Source organism: Heterodontus francisci, chromosome 3 (genome assembly GCF_036365525.1).
Source record: "Heterodontus francisci isolate sHetFra1 chromosome 3, sHetFra1.hap1, whole genome shotgun sequence".
Classification (NCBI taxonomy): domain Eukaryota; kingdom Metazoa; phylum Chordata; class Chondrichthyes; order Heterodontiformes; family Heterodontidae; genus Heterodontus; species Heterodontus francisci.
The window spans coordinates 132,423,880-132,442,129 of NC_090373.1; the positions used below are offsets into that span (position 1 = coordinate 132,423,880).

Consider the following 18,250-nt stretch of genomic DNA (forward strand, 5'->3'; position numbering starts at 1 on the left):
TTGGCTGACATACGTTGTCCAGGCCTTGCTGCCATAGAGCAAGGTACTGCGGACACAGGCTTGATACACTCGGACTTTTGTGTTCCGTGTCAGTGCGCCATTTTCCCACACTCTCTTGGCCAGTCTGGACATAGCAGTGGAAGCCTTTCCCATACTTGTATTAAAACCTGCTCTGCTGCTGAAACCCCATCACTTAGCTCAAACAGTTTTTGTTGCTCTGTAACAGATTCCACCATTGAAGCAGCTCACAGGAGGATAGAAACCAATACAAAGTGTTAATGCACTGTTCTTTAACTTCTAATAAACATTCAGATTCACCCTTGACTATGTGATAGGCTGTCTCTCTCCCCCACTACTCTCTCCAACAGCTTTTACAAGGCACAACTAAACACGTTCCAACAAGTACTAAACTGTCAGTACACTTGTTATGTATTTGTGAGTATACAATTCCTCTTTCTCCCTTCACCACCGCCCCCCCCCCCCCACCGCCATTGTTTAAAGACCACATGGAACAGGAGAACTAATTGATCTGTCTTGAAATACTACGCATATTTGCCACATTATAATTCTGGTGCTGAGAAAAGGAACCAGTAAAACTTCATTACTAATAGGGCTTACCTTCATATAGCAGCTTTCATATCCTCAGGAAGTCCCTAAAGCACTTCATGGCTAATGAATTGCTTTTGAACTCTGGTCTCTGTTATAAGGTTCCAAAATGTCAAATGAGATGAATGACCAATAAATTCATTTTTGTTAGTGATGGTTGAGAGAAAGTATTGGCCAGAACAGTAGGAAAACTCCTTGTTCTTCTTCAAACACATGAACTTTTACATCCTCCTGAACAGGTTTTGGATGAGCTGACATTTACTGAACATGGAAAATGGGAGGCCAGTCAGGAGCGCACTGGAATAGTTAAGTTAGGAAGTGACATAGGCATGGATGAGGTTTCGGTGGAAGATTGGATAAGATAGGGGTAGAGGCAGGTAGTGTTATGATGGTGGAAATAACTGGCCTTCTTTAAGGAGAAAATATGGGTCAGAACCTTCAGATCCGGGTCAAACAAAACTCTAAAGTTGCAAAGAATTCAGGTCAGCTTGAGACAGTGGCTGAGAAGGAAGATGACGTTGTTGGCAAGAATATAGTGTTTGTTGCAGGGACCCAAAATGATGGCTTGGGTTTTCCCAATGTTTAGTTGGAGGAAATTATAGCTCATTTAAGACTGGAGGTCAGACAAGCAATCTGACAGCACAGATGCAGTGCAGAGCTCGAGAGGTGACTGAGAAGTATAGATTCATATGGAAACTGACCCTGGATGATACTGTCAAAGGGCAGCATACAAATGAGGAAGAGGAGGGAGGCAAGGATGAATCTTTGGAGGATTCCTGAGGCTGATAATGTGGGGATGGGAAGAGCAGCCACTGCGAAAGATGTTATAGTTACAATCAGGTAGGTAAGAGTAGAACCATGCAAGGGCAGCCCCACTTAGCTGAATAATGGAGGAGGGGTGTTGGGGGATGATGTTGTGGTTGACCTTGTTAAAGGCTTCATTAAAGTCGAGGACGGATAATGCACCACAGGCACAGTCACAGATAGTGTCATTTGTGATGTTGGTGGGTTCTGTTTCAGTGCTGTGGAAGGGGCAGTACCTGATTGGAAGGATTCAAACAGGGAGATGTCCTTGGATCTGGGAGAAGATGTTCAAGGACTTTGGAGAAGGAAGGGAGATTGAAGGTAGTTTGCAGAGACAGTGAGGTTAAGGGTGGTTTAATTTGAGGAGGGGAGGTGATTTCAGCAGTTTTGAAAGGGACAGGGGTAGAATATGGGGACAGGAAACCAGTTGCATTTGCTGTTATATCTGATTTTCTTCCCCAAATGTAAAACACTCTGCTTCAAAGCTGCATCTCATTTAAAGACCAGTCCCAACATAGATAAAAATTCATATACATTTAGCAGATTTCTGTGTTAGCCTATACTGGACTTAAATTCATGACTTAGGATGGAAGAAGTCAGAGGTCACTGTGAGATAGGTAGACCCCCATTGAGGGTAACATTTCAGTTATCCAACTTGAAACTCTGACCAATCTTCTCACCTTCCTCTTCTGACATCTCAAGATCATTTTCAGCCTCCTCTTCAATGCGAAGTGGGTGGATATGAGGAAGGCGATGCTGAACTCTGATCCTGGACACTTCTCTACTTTCTTCATTTTCAGTACCATCGAACAGCTCCACCTTTACCTCTGGGCAAGAAAAACAAACAACTTTGGCTATCAGTTCAAGAGTTAATGGAGAAAGACATCCTTTTTCTTATCACGTACTAAAGTCATTTTCTTTAAATAATCTGATGGGAAATGATAGCTCTTCAGAAGACATGCTGTGTAGAACAATCAACATGTACTCAGTGGGAAATGTTTCACTGAGAATGGCACTGATAATCATTCTAAAGGTTAACTATTAAGCGAAAGCTCCAAATGTATTACTTAGATAAAGGTCACATTCTATGGATTATGATGATATAGTTCTGAAAAGTGGATGAAAGACCTAATAAGATTGACCTGTAAACTTGATGTAGGAGAGATTGATGGTCTGTGCTGCTTCCCCATCAGAATGGTCTCAATTACTAAGAATGGGGAAATACTATTGACGTGAGATACTCCTTTAAGGCTATATCTTTTGACAATCCTTCGGTTCCTATGATAATTTTAGATTCAAACCAGAAGCAGTGTATTTTCACAAATATACAACCCCACCACCTTTCCGGGGCAGTGGGTGGAGAAATCTTCTTGATTATGTAGCAGATTGGCATTCTAATATCCAGAACTAAGATAGAAATGCACTGAGTTTTGTGAAGATCCATGTGCAGACTGTTGGAGTTGTTAAGAATGTGATGTGCATTTGTGTAATAGACTAAGACATGTAGCTCATTGCATATTTTACCCTATTTTAGCCATTCATTATTTCTCTTTTCATGCTTTATGAACGACCTTCTCATGCGAAGAAAGGGAAATCATGTATAGAGGCAGTCAGGGCTACCCTCATGCATCACCGTCTAACTGGTTATTTGATAAGCTAATATATGGAAACAGTTTGCCTGGCTGCCATCTTAGATGTGGAATAAACCATGGCACAGAAGAGTGGTACTAAGGCAAGTGAAAAAAAAGCAAAATATAAATTGTCATTTGGTAGCACAGAACTTGAGAATTGCTGAAAATAGAGACACATTGTCGAAGCTTTTCGTCTTGCACTCATCAGGACAATATGCAAGAATAACCAATATAAGGGAAAACAACAACTTACACTACATGAAAAGAGAGTGCTGATTGGTTGACAAGTGAACTCTGATTAGTCGAGGTGTTGCCATGGAGAATGCACCAGTTTACGGTGACTGACAGTTACCTGCCAAGCTTTGTTTGGGAAATTTAAACCCAGGCAGCTTGACTCTGATTGACTCTGATATCACATCAAATGTTATATTTCAATGCCAGTGTGATACTAAGTATATAGGCCCTATGTCACAAAGACTGGTGAATCATATCAAACAACATGTCCCTTCTGCTGTTTGCAACAGGCAAGGTACAGGCCATACCCAAGCAGCCCATGCTTGCAAAACTCAAAACACAGTGTCCAACATCAGATGTGATTCCGCAATTGGACAACATTTGCTAAATATTCCTCATTGTGCTAAGAATTATGCTGACAACTAATTTAAGATCATCAGTAGGGTTCGCAGCATGACGCATTTGCGAGTACTGAAAGCTACAAATATTAATACACAGGGCCCTGTTCTTTACAGACAGAAAGAACATGTACACACATTGCGCCTGTTTCAGCTGAACAAAATAGGTTACAGCCATTCGCTGGTTCATTCCTCAGGGCAAGCCTTGACCAATTAGAGTCAAGCTGCCTGGCTTAAATTTCCCAAACAAAGCTTGGCAGGTAACTGTCAGTCACTGTAAACTGGTGCATTCTCCATGGCAACACCTCTACCAATCAGAGTTCACTTGCCAACCAATCAGCACTCTCTTCTCATGCAGTATAAGTTGTTGTTTCCCTTACATTGGTTATTCTTGCGTATTGTTCTGATGAGTGCAAGACGAAAAGCTTCCGCAACATGTCTCTATTTTCAGCAATTCTAAAATATAAATTGTGAAAAAAATCATGAAATGCTTAGTTTAATTAAATAAATGATTGCAATGGAGTGAAAATTGTAAGCAATCAGATCAACTGACTTGGTCTTGAAAAGGTCCGAATGATCAAAGTTGTTGCTAATTCTTATCGAAATTATGACATCTTGTCCACCTTTTGCCCAATGCTCTGCACGTTTATACCTTTCTTACAAAGTAATTCATCTCCCTCAATCTTCTAGAAGCCAGGGTAAAGCAGGCTCTGGTCTCCCTCCTGACTGCCACTCAGCCAGTAGTGGGCACCCTTATTCCCAGCTGAGATAGATAATATCCCAATGATATGTGCCATCTGTAGCTCCATCAAAGAACCAAGGGAAATATTTCAAATAAGGGGTTGATATTACTCAGTGTTGATTAGGAAAGAATGTGTTGAAAAAGGTTGGCTAATGCCTTCATTAAAATGACAATGGAATTTGACGAGTGTGCAAATGGTTTGTCACCATCATATAAGAACAAAGAACAAAGAAAATTACAGCACATGAACAGGCCCTTCGGTCCTCCAAGCTTGCGCCGATCCAGATCCTCTATCTAAACCTGTCGCCTATTTTCTAAGGGTCTGTATCTCTTTGCTTCCTGCCCATTCATGTATCTGTCTAGATACATCTTAAAAGATGCTATCGTGCCCGTGTCTACCACCTCCGCTGGCAATGCGTTCCAGGCACCCACCACCCTCTGCGTAAAGAACTTTCCACGCATATCCCCCCCTAAACTTTTCCCCTTTCACTTTGAACTCGTGTCCCCTTGTAATTGAATCCTCCACTCTGGGAAAAAGCTTCTTGCTATCCAACCTGTCTATACCTCTCATGATTTTGTACACCTCAATCAGGTCCCCCCTCAACCTCCGTCTTTCTAATGAAAATAATCCTAATCTGCTCAACCTCTCTTCATAGCTAGCACCCTCCATACCAGGCAACATCCTGGTGAACCTCCTCTGCACCCTCTCCAAAGCATCCACATCCTTTTGGTAATGTGGCGACCAGAACTGCACGCAGTATTCCAAATGCGGCCGAACCAAAGTCTTATACAACTGTAACATGACCTGCCAACTCTTGTACTCAATACCCCGTCCGATGAAGGAAAGCATGCCGTATGCCTTCTTGACCACTCTATTGACCTGCGTTGCCACCTTCAGGGAACAGTGGACCTGAACACCCAAATCTCTCTGTACCTCAATTTTCCCCAGGACTTTTCCATTTATTGTATAGTCCACTCTTGAATTGGATCTTCCAAAATGCATCACCTCGCATTTGCCCGGATTGAACTCCATCTGCCATTTCTCTGCCCAACTCTCCAATCTATCTATATTCTGCTGTATTCTCTGACAGTCCCCTTCACTATCTGCTACTCCACCAATCTAGTGTCGTCTGCAAACTTGCTAATCAGACCACCTATACTGTCCTCCAAATCATTTATGTATATCACAAACAACAGTGGTCCCAGCACGGATCCCTGTGGAACACCACTGGTCACACGTCTCCATTTTGAGAAACTCCCTTCCACTGCTACTCTCTGTCTCCTGTTGCCCAGCCAGTTCTTTATCCATCTAGCTGGTACACCCTGGACCCCATGCAACTTCACTTTCTCCATCAACCTACCATGGGGAACCTTATCAAACGCCTTACTGAAGTCCATGTATATGACATCTACAGCCTTTCCCTCATCAATCAACTTTGTCACTTCCTCAAAGAATTCTATTAAGTTGGTAAGACATGACCTTCCCTGCACAAAACCATGTTGACTATCACTGATAAGCCCATTTTATTCCAAATGGGAATAGATCCTATCTCTCAGTATCTTCTCCATCAGCTTCCCTACCACTGACGTCAGGCTCACCGGTCTATAATTACCTGGATTATCCCTGCTACCCTTCTTAAACAAGGGGACAACATTAGCAATTCTCCAGTCCTCCGGGACCTCACCCGTGTTTAAGGATGCTGCAAAGATATCTGTTAAGGCCCCAGCTATTTCCTCTCTCGCTTCCCACAGTAACCTGGGATAGATCCCATCCGGACCTGGGGACTTGTCCACCTTGATGCCTTTTAGAATACCCAACACTTCCTCCCTCCTTATGCCGACTTGATCTAGAGTAATCAAACATCTATCCCTAACCTCAACATCCGTCATGTCCCTCTCCTCGGTGAATACCGATGCAAAGTACTCGTTTAGAATCTCACCCATTTTCTCTGACTCCACGCATAATTTTATTCCTTTGTCCTTGAGTGGGCCAATCCTTTCTCTAGTTACCCTCTTGTTCCTTATATATGAATAAAAGGCTTTGGGATTTTCCTTAACCCTGTTTGACCCCTTTTAGCCCTCTTAATTCCTCGTTTCAGATTGGTCCTACATTCCCGATATTCTTTCAAAGCTTCGTCTTTCTTCAGCCACGTAGACCTTATGTATGCTTCCTTTTTCCTCTTAGCTAGTCACACAATTTCACCTGTCATCCATGATTCCCTAATCTTTCCATTTCTATCCCTCATTTTCACAGGAACATGTCTCTCCTGCACGCTAATCAACCTCTCTTTAAAAGCCTCCCACATATCAAATGTGGATTTATCTTCAAAAAGCTGCTCCCAATCTACATTCCCCAGCTCCTGCCGAATTTTGGTATAGTTGGCCTTCCCCCAATTTAGCACTCTTCCTTTAGGACCACTCTCGTCTTTGTCCATGAGTATTCTAAAACTTACGGAATTGTGATCACTATTCCCAAAGTAGTCCCCTACTGAAACTTCAACAACCTGGCCGGGCTCATTCTCCAACACCAGGTCCAGTATGGCCCCTTCCCGAGTTGGACTATTTACATGCTGCTCTAGAAAACCCTCCTGGATGCTCCTTACAAATTCTGCTCCATCTAGACCTCTAACACTAAGTGAATCCCAGTCAATGTTGGGAAAATTAAAATCTCCTATCACCACCACCCTGTTGCTCCAACATCTTTCCATAATCTGTTTACATATTTGTACCTCTATCTCACGCTCGCTGTTGGGAGGCCTGTAGTACAGCCTCAACATTGTTACTGCACCCTTCCTATTTCTGAGTTCTGCCCATATTGCCTCACTGCTCGAGTCCTCCATAGTGCCTTCCTTCAGCACAGCTGTGATATCCTCTTTGACCAGTAATGCAACTCCTCCACAATCTCCATCTAATGGCTGGGAATTCATTCAAACCCATATGAAAAACAAAGCATGTTGCAACTGTAGTAGCATCAAGAATCACATTTGCCACAGTCGAATGAGTAATGAATTAAGTATCTGAACTTACTCGTGTTTGTCTTGCTTTTCTTGTACCAGAAGATCACAAGGGCACAAAAAACCACACAACCAATTATGGAACCCAGAACTGCTGCTGTGACAATCTTAATTGACTCTCCTTTGGATACTGGGGAAATGGTGAATGGCTTTGATTTTACTGTAAGATTAGATCCTGCAGAAAAGAAAGTAACTTGTAGTGATTCAATAATAGAGATCAAAAATATAACTTCGGGTCGAAACAGTCAGTTAATTAAGCTGTTAATAGTTGACTTAAAGCAACAAGTGGCCAATAAAATAATTAAATTTGAACAAGTTGCTGTCAATCTAGCACATACACAATTCCTTAATTACTATTTTTCATTGTTTGGCTTGGTGGTTGAACAGCATTAGCGGTTCTTTTTTCTGGGTAAGTGTTGGCAGTGGAGAGCTTCGCTTGCTGTCAGCACATATTGGAACAGACCGCCCCCACCCCCACACCCGCCGAAGTAATTTTTCCACAATCAAGAATGAAAGGGGAGATTTTCCACTTTGGAATCCTGGTGTGGAACTGCTTTGGATGGGACTGCACATGAGGATTTTGATTCTGGGGTATGATTTTCTGTGCAAAGTCTTGATAGGTAGAATCTCTTCATTCTAGTCCTTACCATTGAGACAATACTTTGACTGAGATAACACTTCTTAAATCCCAATTTTCTCCTCTCCTGAAGCCACTAATCCTGTTGAAAATGATTCTACAAACCAGGCAGGAGCCAATGTGCTTTTTTTCCTCTTTCTTCTTATCTTATTCCTTTCATTTCCCTGGATGAAATCAGTTCCCTCAATACAAAGATGGGGATTAAACCTGGAACTTTCCTTATCTGTATGGCTCAGTTTCAAAGACAGCATTATAATTAACATAGAAACAGAGGAGCAGGAGTAGGCCATTCAGCCCATCGAGCCTGCCCCGCCATTCAATATGATCAAGGCTGATCTTCCACTTCAACGCCTTTTTCCCACACTATCCCTTTATGTCATTGGTATTTAGAAATCTATCAACCTCTGCTTTAAACATAATCAATGACTGAGCTTCCACAGCCCTCTGGGGTAGAGAATTCCAAACATTCACAACCCTCTGAGCAAAGAAATTTCTCCTCATCTCTGTACTAAGTGGCTTCCCCCTTATTTTGAAATTGTGTCCTCTGGTTCTATACTCCCCAACCAGGGGAAACATCTTACCTGCATCTACCCTGTCTATCCCTTTCAGTATTTTGTAGGTTTCAATGAAATGACCTCTCATTCTTTGACACTCTAGAGAATACAGGCCCAGTTTCCCCAATCTCTCTTCATAGGACAGTCCCATGGGGACCAAAAGTGCACACAGTACTCCAGGTGCGGTCTAACCAAGGTTCTATGCAATTGAAGCAAGAATTCACTACTCCTGTACTCAAAGCCTCTTCCGATAAAGGTTAACATACCATTAGCCTTCCTAATTGCTTGCTGCACCTGCATGTTAGCTTTCAGGGATTTATTGACGAGGACACCCAGGTCCCTTTGTACATCTACACTTTCTAATCTCTTGCCATTTAAGAAATACTCTGCACATCTATTCCTCCTCCCAAAGTGGATGACCTCAGATTTTTCCACATTATATTCCATCTGCCATGTTCTTGCCCACTCACTAAGTCTGTCCAAATCCCCTTGAAGCCACTTTGCATCTTCCTCACAACTCACATTCCCACCTAGATTTGTGCCATCCGCAAACTTGGAAATATTGCATTTGGTCCCCACATCAAAATCATTGATATATATTGTGAACAGCTGGGGCCCAAGCACTGATCCCTGCATTACCCCACCAGTCAAAGCCTGCCAATGTGAGAATGACCCATTTATTCCTACTCTCTGTTTTTTGCCTGTTAATCAATCCTTAATCCATGCCAGTATATTACCTCCTATCCCATGTGCTTTAATTTTGCTAACGAAACTCCGGTGGGGGACTTTATCAAAGGCCTTTTGAAAATCCAAGTACACCACGTCACTGACTCCCCTTTATCAATTCTGTTAGTAACATCCTCAAAAAACTCCAACAGGTTGATCAAACATGATTTCCCATTCATAAACCCATGTTGACTATGCCCAATCAGATCATTATTATCCAGGTGTCCATTTATCACATCCTTTAGAATAGATTCTTGCATTTTCCCAATGACTAATGTAAGGTTAACAGGTCCTTAGTTCCCTGTTTTCTCTCTCCTTCCCTTCTTAAATAGTGGGGTGGCATTTGCAACCTTCCAATCTGCAGGAACTGCTCCAGAATCTGTAGTATTTTGGAAGATGATCACCAATGCATCCATTATCTCCATCGCTACCTCTTTCAACACTCTGGGATGTAGAATATCAGGTCCTGGGGACTTATCAACATCTAGCCCCATTAATTTCTCCAATACAACCTTCTTACTAATACTAATTTCCTTCAATTTCTCATTCCCCCTAATCCCTTGGATCTCTAATTCTGGGAAATTTTTTGTATCTTCCTCAGTGAAGGATGACACAAAGTAATAATTTAGCTTCTCTGCCATTTCTCTATTCCCAGTTATAAATTCTCCTGACTCTGCCTGTAATGGATCCACATTTGTCTTAGCCAAATGTTTCCTTTTTATGTACCTACAGAAGCTTTTACAGTCCATTTTTATATTTTTTGCCAGCTTACATTCATATTCTGTTCTCCTTTCTTTATCAGTTTCTTGGTTCTTCTTTGCTGTATTCTAAAATCCTCCCAATCCTCAGGTTTACTACTATTTCTGGCAACTTTATACGCTTTTTCTTTTAATCTTATACAATCCTCAACTTCCTTTGTTATCCATGGTTGACTGCCTTTACTTTTGGTGTTTTTGTGCCTTGAAGGAATGGATAGTTGCTGTAAACTATGTAATATTTCTTTAAAGACTATCCATTGCCTATGTACTGTCGTACCTTTTAATGTATTTTCTCAATCCACCTCAGCCAATTTGCCCCTCATACCTTCACAATTTCCTTTGTTCAAATTTAACACCCTGGCTTTAGATGGAACTACCTCACTTCCAAACATAATGTAAAATTCTATCACATTTTGGTCACTCATCCCTGAAGGTTTTTTTACAACAACATTATTAATTAGCCATTTTTCATTACATAATATTAGATCTAAAATAGCCTGTTCTCTCAACATACTGCTCTAGAAAACCATCCCTAACACACTCCAGAAACTCATCCTCCACAGCATTAGTGCTCATTAGGTTTACCCAGTCTATATGCAGATTGAAATCACCTATGATTACTGTATTACCCATGCTACATGCTTCTCTAATCTCCTGATTAATGGCATGCCCCACACTACCAATACTGTTTGGTGGCTATAAACAACTCCTACAGATGTGTGCTGTTTCTTAGCTCCACCCAAACAGATTCCACATTTTGTTCTTCCGATCTGTGATCCTGCCATACTAATATTCTGATCCCATCCCATATTATCATCGCAACACCACCTCCTTTTCCTTTTTGCCTGTCCTTCCTAAATATCCTTGAATATTCAGTTCCCTGTCATGGTCACCCTGTAGCCACGTTTCTGTTATGGCAAATAGATCATACCCATTTACCTCTATTTGGGCCTTTAAGTCATCTGCCATGTTGCGAATGCTGCATGGATTCAGAGAGAGTGCCCTTAACCTTGTCTTCTTGACATTATTCTGCATTGTAAGCCCAGTTGATGCTTGCCTTTGTTTTGCCTGCCTTCTAATATCACTAGCTATTTTTCTACCTCCTGTTACCAGCTTTACTTCCTTCCAATTTGAGCTACCCCTCAGGTTCCCATCCCCCTGACAAGCTAGTTTAAACCCTCCCCAACAGCACTCGCAATCTCCCTGCAAGGATGTTAGTTCCGGTCCTGTTAAGGTATAGCCCGTCCATCGTGTACAGGTCCCACCTGCCCCAGAACTGGTCCCAATATCTCAGAAATCTGATGCCCTCCCTCCTACACCTATTCTCCAGCCACGTGTTCAGTTCAGATCAAAACAAACATTTTTGTACTCCACAAGATATATTATGACAGAGCAGGTCAGTTGGTTAAGCAATATGAGTTCAACTTGTCCTTGGTTGGGCTGCTACTGCATCCCATTTTGATTTCAAAATCCTAAAACCCTATGAATCTTTCCCACCTCCTGTCAACTGAACAGCCAGTATTGGAAATCAAAGAGCAGATGATGGTCAATTCACATATCCTCTCAGCTGCCACACACATGTATACTGAAGAACACTTTATAGCGTCATTTACGGCACAGAAGGAGGCCATTCAGCCCATCGAGTTCATGCCGGCTCTCCACGGAGGTATGCTGTCAGTCCCACTCTCCAGCTTGAACCCATAGCTCTGCAAGTCTATTTCACTCAGGTGGCCATCCAACTTCCTCTTGAATTCACCTATTTTTCTCCACTTCCACCACCCTCATTTGCAGTGAGTTCCAGGTCGTTCCAGTTACCAGCCATTGTGTAAAAATGTGCTCCTCCATATTCCCCTGCATCTTTTGCCCAAAACCTTAAATCTGTGTCCCCTAGTCCTTGTACCATTTGTTAATGGGAACAGCTCTTCCTTGTGTAACTTAGCCTGTCTTAATCTAGTATATTTCTATTAAATCTCCCCTCAATCTCCTTTGTTCTAAGGAGAACAAACCCAACTTTCCAAACTAACCTTGTAACTAAAATCCTCCATCCCTGGAACCATTCTGGTAAATCTCCTCTGCACCCTCTCAAGGACCGTCACATTCTTCCTCAAGTGTGGTGACCAGAACTGGACACAATGCTCCAATTGAGGCCTAACCAGTGTGGTGATCAATGGTTTGATTAATCTGGGTTTGATTGTATTAGTCTGTCCACTTAGCAGTGTTCACTGTGCTTTATTGCTTAAACATAGAATTGTTGAAATTGAAACTAAAAAAGCAGGCTGGAAAGTTCTAGTAAACACGGGAGTGTTCTGAAAGACATTGTACTGAAATCTTGTAAGTGCTGAGATATTTTAAAGTAGAGTAAATAAACTAGTTGTTGATTTAGAACTAGCATATCTGTATTATTCTGAGATAAATCAGATATATAAAATATCCATCAAACTGGAAAAGACAAAACAACCAGAGGTTTAGGAAACAAAAAAACATGAAGGAGGAAAAATGGTAAACTTGTTAGTGTACCTTTGGGTGAAGAGATATTGAGGCTGAGGGAATAATCAGACCCAGGACTTGAGACTGCCAAGTTAGTAAAGTTTGCCCAGCCATCTTTTATCTTTATACTGGTGAACCCTAGAACAAAAAGAAAAATTTAGAAGGTCTAGAGAAAAAATATTTACCAGTAAAAAAAACGGTGTATGCCATTCTATTATCAGATAACTCTGAACATTATAAAGGGAGAAATCTCTACATTCAGCCATTTTAGCATTGATTTTAAAAGGCTCAGTCAGCAGTGTAAAGCCTCATACGGCCACGGTGTGCACAGTTCATTAAGTTGGTCACACAAGGCCGCGTGCCACATTTTACAAGGCACAATTTGTGAAAATCAGCAAATGGCTGCTCTATAAGCAAGTGTGAAACCTTACTTAAATGGGTCACTTATGTTCATAAGATCTCACACTGAATTTCACAAAGTTGGGTGAGGGACCACTCACTGCATGCTGCTCACCTATATGAAGTGGGCGAATGACAGTTGAACAAACCTGGCGTGCATTAGTGAAATATTGCAAGCAAGGTCATTATGGTTGCAGTGTATTCATTGTACCCTTTTCATTGTGACAATTTTCCAATGCTGAATTTAAATCACGATTACTCTTTAGCTTTCTGAATTGAATCATTGTTTCTAAATCCTTCAGTTTTCTAAGCAGCATATTCCACCTAACAGGGCCATCTTCTTTCACTGCCCTCAGCAGCAAAGCCACTAATGATTCACTACTGAAGGAGGGAGTCTTTGATGCCACCTCAGTGTACACATTAAACTCCTAATTTTGTTGCTCCATTTAGTCTCCTGCACAGCAATTTTCAGCATCTCCCCTTTGAAAGCTCCTGATTTATCCAATGTTGTGACTTGCAGACAACCAGCCTTTAAGCCAGACTCCCTGCATGCATTTTCCAGTGTTTTTTAAATTCAGGGAGGCTAGTCCTAGTTTGCTGCAGGTACGCCCATGCCACAGGCAAGGATTGTGCTGTTTGTGTCATGGGACAGTGCATTTTTAGCCAGTATTTTCCATTCACTATGTCACATGAGGGGAAGCTGCACATTAAATCAAAATATCTCTTCCCAGCCTGCATTCAATTAAGCATTCGTGAAACATTACACAGGGCCTGAAGAGGTGACTGGCAGCCTCTGCTATCTTCCATTACAATATTTAGTACTATGGGGCAATTCAGCAGAACGTACCTCCCATTTACTATAACATACACTGTAGGATTTTTTTTAAAACCAATGGTTGAAAATGTCCTTAGATAGATGAGCAGGCATTCCCTAAACTTATACTGTTCCTGATTTTAACCTGTGCAAGTAGATGGGTTTTGAGTGGGTTAAAATCTCACTGTATAACAGGCTGGAATTCTACTGCCCCACTAACAGCAAGATCAGAGGCGGGGATGCGGGGACGTAAAATGTGATCGGGACGTATTCAGCCTGGCATACTGAGGGGTTCATGCACAGATGAAGGACATTCCTCTGTTGCACTAGGGCCATTGGCAGAAGGGCTGAGAAGCCGCTGTCCACACTCAGAGAGCCCTGGCAGGGGCCCCCAGAAGCAGCTGCTCCTCCTCCCTTGCAAGGCACACATACCTCTTTCTGATCTGAGAAGGACAAGGAACTGGTGGAGATTCCAGGTGGCTCATCCCCTCTTGCCTTGCCCCACTGCTGCATCGAACTCATGGAAAATGCAGATCTGCTTGCATCAATGGCATCCACTGAGTGGTGTGTTGGAGCTGGCTTTCCATGAGGGTTGCCAACCTCTCAACAGAGGAAGCCATGCGCACACATGCCTGAGATGTGGCAGCACTCATGGCGTAGATGGATTCTTCCATCATCCGTGCATGGGCACGCATAACCTCTGGCAGCTCCGCCAGATGTTTCCTCACCTCTCGCTGCAGCTGCAGCAGATGCTGTGTTGCCAGCAACTCAAGAGGCTCATCGACCTGAGGTTCAGCATGGGCCTGGCCTCCCATAGTCCTCCTACTGTCAGTGGCCTCAGCTGTCGCAGCCTCTGTCAGCTGCTCGGGCACATCTGTGATGCGCTCGCCAGCTTGTGACCCTGAATCTAATCATGAGACAGACCCATCAACATGAGTGTATCTGCGCTGGTGGACAGTGTGGTGACTGCTGTGATGACACACCTGCTTTTCCATCAGTAATCAAACGGCCACTCTGAGACCCAGCCAGTTCCAAGGCCTCCTCCATCGGGGTCAGGATATGCAGGTCTGGAACCCCTCCACTGGTCTTGGCCCTTTCCCTGCAGTTGTGTGCCCATTTCTCCAGCAAGTACAAGGAGGAACACTGTTATTTTCACCATAAAGACAAGCACAACATGCTGGTGGTAGCCCATTGGTCCATGATGGGAGCACACGAATGCATCTCCATGTGTCCATGAGGATCATCAATGATAGACTGGTACCTCTCACAGAGATGCGGCCATACATCTGACAACATTTGCTGCTTCTTGACCCCTTTGCCATTGACTGGGTTGTCACTCCCTCCCCACCAAGCACAACCTCTTGCATTGCCACATGCAAGCCTCAAAGAGGAAAGCGGTATGGAGTACTCACCTTGGAGGAGTGAAGGAGGTCATTACAGTGCTGCTCCCAGGTCTGGAGGGGGGTGATGGGTAGGGGGTTAACCCCACATCTGCTGATCTCCTCGGTAATCTTCGTCCAGACTTGCTTGGTCAGGCAGTTCAGTCTCTTCTTCCCATCCCTTGGGAAGAGGACCTCCCACGTTGCCCTTGCAGCTCAGAGAAGAACCTGCAAGGAGGCATTGCTAAACCATGTGGCTGCACTGGATCTTCCTTCTGCCATGGTTGCTGCAGGCCCCCATTCAACTTCTTGGGTTCCAAATGTAACCAGAAGGGTTTGAGGCCAGTCAGAAAGCTGGAGGAGTCTTGAGGCCAGTCAGGGAGTGGGAGGAGTCTTGAGGCCAGTCAGGCAGCGGGAGGGATCTTGAGGCCAGTCAGGCAGTAGGAGGGGTCTTGAGGCCAGTCCGGCAGTGGGAGGAGTGTTGAGGCCAGTCAGGCAGTAGGAGGGGTCTTGAGGCCAGTCAGGCAGTAGGAGGGGTCTAGAGGCCAGTCAGGCAGTGGGAGGAGTGTTGAGGCCAGTCAGGCATTAGGAGGGGTCTTGAGGCCAGTCAGGCAGTGGGAGGACTGTTGAGGCCAGTCAGGCAGTGAGAGGAGTCTTGAGGCCAGTCAGGCAGCGGGAGGGATCTTGGGGCCAGTCAGGCAGCGGGTGGGGTCTTGAGGCCAGTCAGGCAGCGGGAGGGGTCTTGAGGCCAGTCAGGCAGCGGGAGGGATCTTGAGGCCAGTCAGGCAGTGGGAGGGATCTTGAGCCAGTCAGGCAGCAGGAGGGGTCTTGAGCCAGTCAGGCAGCAGGAGGGGTCTTGAGGCCAGTCAGGCAGTGGGAGGAGTCTTGAGGCCAGTCAGGCAGTGGGAGGGATCTTGAGCCAGTCAGGCAGCAGGAGGGGTCTTGAGCCAGTCAGGCAGCAGGAGGGGTCTTGAGGCCAGTCAGGCACTGAGAGGAGTCTTGAGGCCAGTCAGGCAGTAGGAGGGATCTTGAGGCCAGTCAGGCAGTGAGAGGAGTCTTGAGGCCAGTCAGGCAGTGGGAGGGATCTTGAGGCCAGTCAGGCAGTGGGAGGAGTCTTAGAGGAGTCTTGAGGCCAGTCAGGCAGTGGGTGGGGTCTTAGAGGAGTCTTGAGGCCAGTCAGGCAGTGGGAGGGGTCTTGAGGCCAGTCAGGCAGTGGGAGGGATCTTGAGGCCAGTCAGGCAGCGGGAGGAGTCTTGAGGCCAGTCAGGCAGTGGGAGGAGTCTTAGAGGAGTCTTGAGGCCAGTCAGGCAGTGGGAGGGGTCTTGAGGCCAGTCAGGCAGCAGGAGGGGTCTTGAGGCCAGTCAGGCAGTGGGAGGAGTCTTGAGGCCAGTCAGGCAGTGGGAGGAGTCTTAGAGGAGTCTTGAGGCCAGTCAGGCAGTGGGAGGGGTCTTAGAGGAGTCTTGAGGCCAGTCAGGCAGTGGGAGGGGTCTTGAGGCCAGTCATGCAGCCACTCCTTCAAACCACGCAGCAGTGAATGTCAGGCTGGCCCTCTAAATATGGTGCCTGTACCTGCCATGGAGTGAGCTGATGCCGCCATTGGTGCCTTGTTTCCCACCTCTGCTCTTTAATTGGACGGATCCTGTGCCTCCATTAAGTTAATTGGTTGGCCACCGCATGATCGCGTTTAGCTGGCCACTGGATGCCTGAGCGACCTTGCAATAAAATTCAACCCACAGTATCTTCAATTTCTAGCTTCACAGCAATCAATATCTCTGTCTTATTCCTTAGTTTCCATGAAAGAGTTGGTAACACAATGAATGAGTACTCGAACCAGCGAGTATTTATGTGAAGATCACCTCAATGTAATTACTTTTGGCCAAATACTTGATGGCATGTATAACAAACAAGAATTCTCACAGAAGACCAATTACACTGATTATCAATGTCAGAAGACATGGAGAATGATAATTTCCTTGGAATATGTAACCTCCAGAATATCCAATTCAGTCTTTGAAGAATTAAATCGATGCATGCTGTATGTAGAATTAACCAACTTATCTAATCCATCACATTCCAAATAAAGCAATAGTCTAATTAAAATTAGACTAAAGCAGAAATGGGATTCCCTTCATTCAATTAGCTTGTACAAAATATAAGAATTTTTCATTTTGTTTAATTATTTAGGGAATTTTTGAGATTAACAAGGTGAAAGATATATATGCTGGGAAATCCAGCATTTGTGTGAACAAAATAATTTCATCAATGATCTCTGCTTCTCAAACTGCAGGTTAGATATCCAAACAGGTCTTGATTGAGGAAAGTTTGTGACAAAATCGATTGAGTTCTACTTTCACTTTCTTGTCCATACACCACTGGGCCAGTGCACTTCTACTTTTCTGTCTGAACAGACGTAATTCAAAATATTCCACTGATCAAAGTGACCTAAATAAATTCCTCACTTTTAACATTGTCTGCTGTAGAGTAATTGTAATATTTGTTTTTTTTTAAAGTAGTTTATTAAGGTTGAGAAGATAACTATTGAATGTACAAAATAGCTGATAATTTTTACTTTAAATGCCCAGAAGATGGTTACTCAGTGCTGTAATTCTCTTTCCAACCTAAACAAATGCATTTATTCACACTGTACATATCTAATCATTAATATTTTATACTAAAAATGAACATTATACACTAATTAAGAAGCTATTTAATATCCAGAGAGGTGAAACAATGATAAAAGTTTTGGGTTTTGTTTTTTTTTTCAAGTAGTTTATGTTCAACAATGTTTTGGGTTTATAACAGAAATGCAAAGAAACATGCTCAAAGGGAATTCATTTTATCTTCATTACTCACTCAACTGACAATTCATTTAAACATTAAAAGCTCAAAACAACGAGCATTTAGAGATTAAATCCATATTCTGTAATTTGTCTCATGCATCCATCCTATCAATGTGATTTTTATACGATGATGTGTTAACTGATATTATGAGAACAAACTTCACCACTCAAATACCAGGTTTATGGTTCTTTTACGAAAAAAAACTGTAATATACCAGCAAAGAAAC

General features: G+C 43.4%; 1 protein-coding gene across 10 annotated transcripts in view; it reads right to left on the reverse strand.

Annotated features, from left to right (window-relative positions):
* Nucleotides 1-18,250, reverse strand: part of LOC137360749 (fibrocystin-like) — a 604,145-nt gene that overhangs the window by 13,591 nt on the left and 572,304 nt on the right. For 9 of the 10 annotated variants that reach the window (XM_068026018.1, XM_068026015.1, XM_068026020.1 and 6 more), the window contains 3 exons: nucleotides 12,622-12,729; nucleotides 7,443-7,604; nucleotides 2,091-2,237 (listed from right to left, as the gene is read on the reverse strand). In XM_068026018.1, coding sequence (XP_067882119.1) covers nucleotides 2,091-2,237; nucleotides 7,443-7,604; nucleotides 12,622-12,729 — 417 coding nt within the window. The remainder of the gene's footprint in view (nucleotides 1-2,090; nucleotides 2,238-7,442; nucleotides 7,605-12,621; nucleotides 12,730-18,250) is intronic. The other variant, XM_068026022.1, reaches the window with a different exon arrangement.